At 45.2% G+C, this 9,196-nt stretch overlaps 2 protein-coding genes across 2 annotated transcripts; one reads left to right on the forward strand and one right to left on the reverse strand.

The window, feature by feature from the left end:
* Positions 1-1,625: 1,625 nt before the first annotated feature.
* LOC119324943 (probable purine permease 11) lies at positions 1,626-3,980 on the forward strand. Its single transcript, XM_037598706.1, has 2 exons — positions 1,626-1,945; positions 2,697-3,980. The coding sequence occupies exons 1-2, from the start codon at positions 1,858-1,860 to the stop codon at positions 3,776-3,778; spliced, it is 1,170 nt and encodes a 389-aa protein (XP_037454603.1). The 5' UTR covers positions 1,626-1,857; the 3' UTR covers positions 3,779-3,980.
* Positions 3,981-7,502: 3,522 nt separating this feature from the next.
* On the reverse strand, positions 7,503-8,653 carry LOC119321790 (protein SOB FIVE-LIKE 3-like). The gene has a single exon (XM_037595330.1). It carries the CDS (start codon positions 8,288-8,290, stop codon positions 7,793-7,795), a length of 498 nt encoding a protein of 165 aa, XP_037451227.1. The 5' UTR covers positions 8,291-8,653; the 3' UTR covers positions 7,503-7,792.
* Between the last annotated feature and the right edge of the window lie 543 nt (positions 8,654-9,196).

The following is a 9,196-nucleotide window of genomic DNA, read 5'->3' on the forward strand; positions in this document are numbered from 1 at the left end:
TAACTTGCTAGACCGTGACATGACTCGTTGTGTGGAGCACAAGATGATTGGAGACACAGCTTGCTAGACTGTAACATGTCTCGTAGCGTGTGGGCATTATCAGATGAGTTGATGGTTGAACACATGTGCCAAAATATAGTTCCTAATGCCAAGGATTAGCTGTTTGCCATGAGTGAGTCCCTCTCCCAACAAGATTTTACTAGGATGATTGTCATTCTATGGGCAATTTGGAGTTCGCGAAGAAAGCTATTCACGAGGACATTTTCCAAAGTCCTTGGTCGGGTTCATAAACTCTTATGTGAATGATATTCAGTTCATGCGGAAGAATGACGAGCCAAGGCAAGCTTCTGCGGTTGTCAAACCAAACCACTGGATTCCACCACAGACGAGCTATATGAAGATGAATGTTGATGCTGCCGTTTCAAGGAATGGGGAGTTTGGTGTCGAGACCAGGACGTGATGTTTATTGTAGCTTCAACTATGTTTTTCCCTCGCATAACAGAAGCCCCCACTCAAGGCATTAGCAATATGAGATGCGATGGCTCTTGCGGAGGACACATACTTTCCAAGGGTCTTTGTTGCCTCAAACTGTAAGCTACACCGGCGGAGCTATGCCAAGGCCAAATAAGCCATTGGCCCGCCGAGCATTCTAGACTTTGTACATTGATTTTTTGTTCTTTCGAAACTATGGCAAAATATTTGTCTTATATATTAATTAGGAGAGAATAGAGTTTGAAATACACCTCATAACTGAAAGACAAAAGAGTGTTACTCTCCCAGTATGATGTTGCCCAATTTCTTCGCCCCCAAAAGATGGTTTCACTCTTGATGTTGTTGAGCAAAACCGTTGGAGGCATGCTCTTTTGTCGAAAAATCCGGGCATTCCGTTCGTTCCAAATGGTCCATTCTAATATTTTTTTAAGACAAAAATGGTCCATCCTAATAGCATGAACACCAGCCTATAAGCTATTTTTGTTTTGTTTTGGCCCGCCCAACAATTGGCTTCAAGCTCCGCTAGCGGTAGCGCGTCCCTTTATGGCACGGAGATTAATGAAATTAGAGAACATATTTCTAGTTTTAATTCTTGCATCATTAGTCATGAGTTTTGAACCTCAAATATTGAGGCTTGCAATCTCACAAACACATGGTTTGACTCTAGGGGCTGGCCGCGACCAACCCGAAAACCTTATTTTCATCCGTGTAAACGTGGTGACGGGACAACAAATTTCTAAAAAAAGGCAGTTGCATGCAGCAGGCAAAGTCAAAGTAGGCGGACGACGGACGGCGGCGCGGCGACCAGGACTGCAGAGAATTTATACATCGAGATCAAGAAAAATCTCTCACCCATCGCTGTTGCACGTATAAAGGCAGGACATCAAAACATCTTTCGTCCCAATCTGCTCCAGTTCGGGTTCTCAGAATCTCATCTATCCTATCATCGGGAGAATTACGCAACTCTTCGCTCATTTTCTTTGGTCAATCCTGGAGTACTGCAACCACAAGTCCACAGCCGTTGGTGGGGCATTGCAAATTCGCAATCTCGAGCCGGTGGCACGGACGAACCCGATGCGATGCGATGCCCAGCGGCAGCGTCACAAGTCCTCGCTAGCGGCTAGTCTTCCGTCACACGATACGATAGCGACGGCGAAAAGCGGTCCGCGGGGACGCACAGCGGCACGGAACAAAAAGGGCTAGTAGGAGTAGCTCTGCTCCGAGCGACGCGAGACGACACAGTGCCTCTTTTCCACGCCCACCCCCAACCCCGTGCGGCGGCGCTCCCACGCTGACCAGGCCACTGCCTCCCCCCTCCCCGTCCTCTACCTGGATCGCGCCCGCGAGCGTCTCCTCCGCGGAGACATGGCCGGCGACGACGGCAACAGCAACAGCAACGCCGTCCGCGGCGGCGGCGGGAGCAACCAGGAAGAGGTCCAGATAGAAATCGCAGGTCAGTTCGCTTCTGGTTCGAGGGCGTGATGAGATATCTCGCTGTTTCCTTGGTTAAATTTGCCTCGGATACGTGGAAACCCTGATAGGTAGAAGCTCACCTTTGTGATGTGGTCGCGACGTCTTCGGCTGGGGCACCCATGTCCCATAGACAAAACTGCTGTTTATCTCAGTTCGTCTCCGAGGAATTTAGTGGTCCGTTGGCGGGGGAGTGAGCGCACGCGCACGAGGTGTTCGATGAATTGTGTACGGCATGTTGGCAGTACGGTGTACCGAGTTTATTTACGAGCATGTCAAACTAGGCTTTTCCAACCGAAAAAGTCTTTTGCCTGCCCCGCTTTGAATCGATGTTTCCTTTGTAATAATCTGCATGCGCGAATGTGAGTGCCAAATCCTTGTTTCTTCCTGTGTGCTCTCCGGTGGGTTAGCACTTAGCACGTGTGTGGTCATGCCACCCATCGCTGCTGAGTGAGTAGGAGTTCCATGTGCATTCAAGTGTTTTGTCACTCATGCAAGATGCAACCCATGTGCATTCACGTATTTGGCCAGAGGTGTGAATTCCCTGTTTTCCGTTCATCTGACAGGGTTTTAAGGACTGATGAGAGCACCAGCTAGACTTAATGCATCCATATGGATGGAATACTGTTTGTTGGAGTTCGTCCAAACATTTTGTCATGTCTTATTATCATCCATGTTCGGAATTTACAGTTTGATTTAACCTGTCGGTACCACTTTCCCATTGTAAATTGCAGGATCCTCCAAACCTGCAGTTTCCTTGGCCCATGAAGCACCCCCACAAAGCGCTCCGGTTAAGCATTGGCAATGGTGGTTGATGGTGGTACTGAACATGTTCTTCCTTGTGGCTGGTCAGACGTCGGCAACACTCTTAGGGAGATTCTACTACAATGAAGGTGGCAATAGCAAATGGTTGTCCACTTTTGTCCAGACTGCTGGTTTTCCGGTGTTGTTTATTGCCCAATTTCTTTTCCATGCAAAGTCACCTTCCACACAAGCAACTACCAGTGGCCCTGAAGCTTCTATCACCAAAATCACCCTGATATACATTGCCTTGGGACTCATCATTGCTGCAGACGACTTGATGTATTCCTACGGTCTATTGTATCTTCCTGTCTCAACTTACTCCCTCATTTGTGCTAGCCAGCTGGCCTTCAACGCCGTCTTCTCATATTTTCTCAATGCCCAAAAGTTCACCCCTTTGATATTCAACTCGGTACTACTCCTTACATTTTCCGCTTCGCTCCTTGGAGTTGATGAGGATTCTCCGAGCAGTAGTGATATCTCACAAGGGAATCATGTATTGGGTTTTGTGTTGACACTGGGAGCATCGGCCACATACTCACTTATTCTGTCTCTCATGCAAGTTACGTTTGAAAAGGTTATTAAGAGGGAGACCTTCTCAGTCGTGCTGAACATGCAGATTTATACGGCATTTGTGGCTACATTGGCTTCTCTTGTTGGGTTGTTTGCAAGTGGTGAATGGAAGACTTTGGAGGGAGAGATGCACATGTTCAGCCCAGGGAAGGTGTCCTATGTAATGACAGTGCTATGGACAGCTATATCATGGCAGATAGCTTCTGTTGGAGTTGTGGGGTTGATCTTTGTGGTTTCATCACTCTTTTCAAATGTGATAAGCACCCTAGCTCTGCCCATCATTCCTGTTTTCGCAGTGATTTTCTTTCACGACAAAATGGATGGAATAAAGATTATAGCTATGCTGATAGCCATCTGGGGTTTTATTTCATACGGCTACCAGTTGTATGTTGATGACAAGAAGTCTAGGAAGACTTCGTCCAGTGTGGAGGAGAATTCCTAATTGCTTTGGTGCATTGTTTTCCAGACTTAATTTCCTGGTACTCAATGAGGTACTAGTTATTACTAGGCTTACTAGTAAGTTCATCAAAAGAAATATCATTTCTATATGTATAGAATGTTATTAGTTTCTTCCCTTTTCCTATGTAAGAAGAGATGTATCATCATGGGAACTGGGAAATAAGAAGGCAAAAGTATTTCTGAGACGTGCTTTCCATATTTTGCATCGTCATGCTAATAGTTGATTTCCTTAAATATTCTGGATGTGCTTATTGAATACTGCATAATGGGCTAGTTGGTTTGGTTCGGTTTGGCCCTTGCGGGTAGTGAAAACTACTGATTTGGTGTGTTTTGCACTGTGAGTGGGAGTTTCGGACGTATGTGCCAGTTCAGATTCTACTATTATGTGTCAAATCCCTTTTCTTGGTGCCATATTTTCTAATTGCCGTTTTGTGGCTTAATCTGGAGGAGTTTCTTGTTCTTCTTTTTGTGTTCAGTTTCTAGTTGTCATCTTGTGGAGTGTTGACTGTTTAAGAAGCAAGAACACATGGAAATAAATGTCTTTTCTCTTTATGTTTCCTACAGACCATAACATTGGCTACCCGACTGGAAGCACATACTTGGTTAAAAGGCATTCATTGGTTTTGTCCAAATGAATACAGAGCATAACAAAGGCCTTGCAGCTTGTATATATATGAATTTTGTGCTCCATATCCCATGATTTTATACAAAACCGCATTACATCCAGTATCACATTATTTATTCATATTATATGCCATAGAATACAGAGCCTGAACAAAATATGTTCACCTCTTAATCTACTTGCGAATTGTGATGCATGGTTGTGAATTATAAAACCTTATGAGCAGCTCCCAAATTTTTAATTATGCCATCCCCAAAGAGGTCAACCTTTGTTTAAAAGAAAAGAGGTCAACCTCCGAGGTCCATATGTGTATGATGTAAGGAATCTACATACCTAGAATCAGAATACCTGGCTATGGTAATATTACCAAGCATTTTCTTACTAGTGCCTTTGGTAATTCGAGGGCACAGTAAGAGCTTGGCAACACAACCATTCTGTTTACAAGAAGTGCTTCGATGAGGTATATTTGATGGTTCATGCAAGTTGAAGTTGACATTGACTGAAAGAATCTTCACCGTGTTGCCCCATCATGGTTATAATATACCATCTTAGGTTTCTTGATTATAAAATTTTGACAGTCATGTGGAAGCAGCTATATTGTTTTCATTTGAATTTTATATGCATCCAACTTGGCTTTTAGAGAAGTTGAGGAAATATGAACATGCAGGTTCGGTTACTGTAGGTAACGGTGGCAGCAGATATGAACTATGTGTTGTTATGGTATTTATGTGTTATATCTGGGAATTCGTACTTACGCCGTATAATTTTTTTAGACGAACCTGTAGGAGTTTCTTCCCGCAGTTTTTTTTCATATACTGTGATGTGCCAAAGGGAGAAAAAACCTTAAGTTGAAGTTACAGCAAAGAGCACAAAGAGTGCTCCAAAGTGCTGCATTATCTGAAGCTCTGCATCCTGTGTGCTGCTCTGAATACTTCTTTCGCTTTGCCCGGTGGACAATCAACTGCAATTCTTCTTCGAACTTGCGTCAACAAGCATACTGGCTATTCAAGTCTTCAGGATTATTTTACTTATGTAATGAAAATTATGTGCTACTTTTAGTTGGACAAGGTGTTCGAGGCCGACAAGCTAAAGATAGTTCCTAATTCTCCAAGAGTGGCTCATCTCCAACCACAGTATTGATGAGAACAGGGGTGGCAGCTGTTATTCTACCCGGCAAGATGATCCAGTCACCTTGTGCGTACAGTTTCGATTAGCACAGTCATGCGCTGCCTCACCGTACACGGCAAGATTGAAACTTCCATGTTCACGGTTATCCAGCTACACCTGAGAACAGCAGAATGGGGGAGAACTACGCGGCAGTCGTCCTTCAACCTTCCAACCCAAAAGGTTTTCGCTGTGTCCCCCTTAAAAACTTCTCATCCAAGTGGTAAAATGGACCAGAACTCGTCGGTGTTCCTTGAATACAAGGAAACGTCTCGAACTTGTAAAATCTCAGACTGAAATTACCTGTGAACTTCGACTGGCCCGGTTTGATTTTTTCAGCATGTATTCTCGAATCATTGAGTAAGTAAGGATGCTTTGAAGAAGAAAAATGATGTACATATTTGATTCAGGTCGTTTGCTCTCTTGCAAAATCTTCAGCAGTAACATGCAAGGACCACAACACTAGAGCCATCTCAATGTTTTTTTTATCTGAAGTGTGAGCAATTCTACTTTTGTTTTACCTTGTTTGGGCTGTTTCAGTTAAACTGCATATTTCCCAGACTTAATTACTTAATTATACATCCCAAGCACCAGTTACAGGCTCCTTTTGATAGATTTCTTCTCTTCCAGGAAAGAGGGACTGCTGTTCAGAGACATACATATCTTTCCCTGCATTATTTTGAAGCAAAGGATGATCCGAGACCGACGCCAAAGCTGCTTTTAGGAAGCTGTTGCTGTGTAACCGGAGGAACCATAAATCCATAGCAGCAGGTGATATACTTTGGTTTAATGTGCGGTGCATACCTACAGTACCAATCATATGTTTCTATTATGAAGGTGAAGATATCTAATGCCAAATCATTGGGGGTGGTGAGGCTTAATTGCAGCATGTAGTTGCCCGCCATATCCTAGAAGATGCAACGTACATTGTTTAATTATCGTATAAAGTATAGCAGCTCATGGTAACACCACATTAGGTTTGTTGAAAAAGCGACGTGTTAGCTGTAATCATGTTGCCCTTCCCATATATCCTTCTAAACACATAAAAGCAAATTATTTTTAAGAAACTGTTTGGTGTGGATAGAGAAAAATAAGAGAGATACTAGTAGTTGTTGTAGTACGTGAACCAGCTTACATGGTTGTTGGTTAGTTTATGGCTATTGATTATCCCTGTCTGTCTGATGGACAAATCATTGTTTCCACCCTGTCTAGAGCATGTGCAGCAATTGCCGCCTTAATGCTGCATGAGTGGTCTGGTTAGACAAATATTCCCCTCTGGAGTTTGGTTAGGCCACATAATTCTTCTGGTGTGATTGTTATATACTTGCCACATGATGGGCACCCAGCAAAATTACTTCAAGCCAAGTCACCTGCTCTCAGAATCTGCTTAGCGCACTGCTGAAGAGCGTGAGTTGGCAAGGATTTTTTCCTCCATAAAGCTATTGGTATTTATTTCCCATTGTTTGCCTGTGTTGTGATACATGCATGCATGTTCCTGTTTGTCTATGATTGGGCTGTGTTTAGGTGATGAGCCGTTGGAGACAAAGGCAAACAAGTGATTTGGTTTGCTGAAATGCCGTGCAAATGATTTTGGCATAAAGATTGCATGTGGGCCTCATGTTACCCTCTTTTAGTAATAATAAATTTTATGTTAAAAAAACATATGCATTACACTTGCACACTGCTGACATTCTAGAGTCTGGGCAATGGAAAGAAGCAGAAGGCAATTAATTTGACTTGGCTTTTCTTCTCTTTACTGTTAAATTATTTCCATGCTTCAATGCATGTTTTGCTCGCAAATCTATCTGGCTGGCTAGAGTGTAGCTTGTGAGTTAGAGCAGTGCTCCATTAATAGCTAGGAACATGTAGCAGAAGATTGCAAGGTCTGCATGCAAGCAACAGTAAAAGCAGGAAGGCATTGAATAGTAATAATAATAACCGAAGGTTGCAGTAGATTTACATTGCAGCAACAGTTAACCCTACTAGTAATTGGGGGGGTGGTGGTCAACCTCAACCATGGGAGAACACTATGGAAGGCAAAACTGAGGACCCCAAAAAAGCCTTCCTCCCTCTTCTCCAATACTCCTAACAATGAGGGATACATTCCCATCTTCAACAACAAATGGAAAAGATCGACCGATGATGCATAAGGCACATACATATTGCTATTTGCTACTAGTAGTACAGAACAATGATTCTGAAGCATTTGGTTTACCAAAAGAAGCTTGTCCTTGAGGAGCTTCCCTTCTTCTTGGATGACTTCCCCTCGCCCCCTTTCTCTGCCTTGTTGCCGGCTTTCTTGCGGGAGCTCGTTGAGAACCTGGTGTGCCTGTCTTCTTCTTCCTCGTCCTCCTCCCGCTTCTCGCCGTGGTTGTCACCGTCCTTTCGATGGCCTTGCCTCTCTTTGCCGTCAGGCGACGAGGGCTGCACCTTGACCTTGGCTGGTCCAGTCGAAGCATCAGAGGCAAGGGAGTCGTTGTCATCGCCATCATCCTGCTGGTAGTATTCCTTGCCTCCTTTCCTGCCACGGACGAGGTAAGTGTAGCCATAGCCATCATCGACATTGCTTCCATCGCTGCCGCTTCCCTTGCGGCTACCACCATCGTCGTCGTCGCCGCTTTGCATGGGGGAGACCAGGTACATTGTCCACCCAGACTCACTGCTGTTGCAGCCCTCGCCATCATCCCCGGTGATATGGGAGGATTCCATGGCAGGCAGGCGGGCGGGCGGGCAATGGGAAGATCTAGTGAATGAGAATGAAATGGAATGCAGAAACAAGAAGGAAAAACCGGAGACCAAGGGAACAGACGCAGCAGAAGTAGAAGTAGAGCAGAGAAGGAATGAGTAACTACTTGGAGAAGAACACCGGATAGCTAGCTCTCTATTTATGCTTTCTCCGGGGCACTCATCAATGCAACACTGAGGAAGCCATTGTTGGCTATCTTCTTTGTGCTAGCTCTTTGAATACCTACCTACATGAGGAGGAAGAGGAGAACATTGAAGAAGTCTCTGACACCCAGCCATCCCCTCCTCTCTTCATAGGAGAGGGCTCTGCTCTTGTGTTTGTGGGGAGAGGAGAGCGGCTGCAAGAGGGTGGCAGTGTCCTTAAATGGGAAAGACAGCTTATCCTTCCAACTGTGTCTCATAACTTTCCCAACCATTTTGTTCTCTGTCTTGTCACCAAGCCGAGAGGAGGGGAGAGGCCTGTTTCCTCCTGTGCAGTGCGTACGTAGCAATAGCATTGTCACAGGGTTTTCATCTGTCGTTGCCCATGTGGCCTCGGCTCATGGTGGGGGGCCTGGCTGGTTGCCCATCTGCTCGCTCTTGTGGAGGCAGCCGTAGGCACATGCACAGCAGGGCATGCAAACGCAGGGCATGTCTGTCCATGGCTTGAGGGGGAAGGACATATGCCTTCTCTCTTTCACCCTGCTCCAACGGGCCGACCCAAACGGACGGCCGACCCAAACGAACGGTGATTTCGTCCGGTTTTTGTCCGTTTGGATCGGCCAGGCGGACACGAGCGTCCGCTCCCGCGCTTGGGTCGGTGCGTGTGCACAACGCTGGCGCGATCCATTTTGACGGCGTAAAAAAACTCAGAATGCATGCATATTTAAC

Source organism: Triticum dicoccoides, chromosome 6B (assembly GCF_002162155.2).
Source record: "Triticum dicoccoides isolate Atlit2015 ecotype Zavitan chromosome 6B, WEW_v2.0, whole genome shotgun sequence".
NCBI lineage: Eukaryota > Viridiplantae > Streptophyta > Magnoliopsida > Poales > Poaceae > Triticum > Triticum dicoccoides.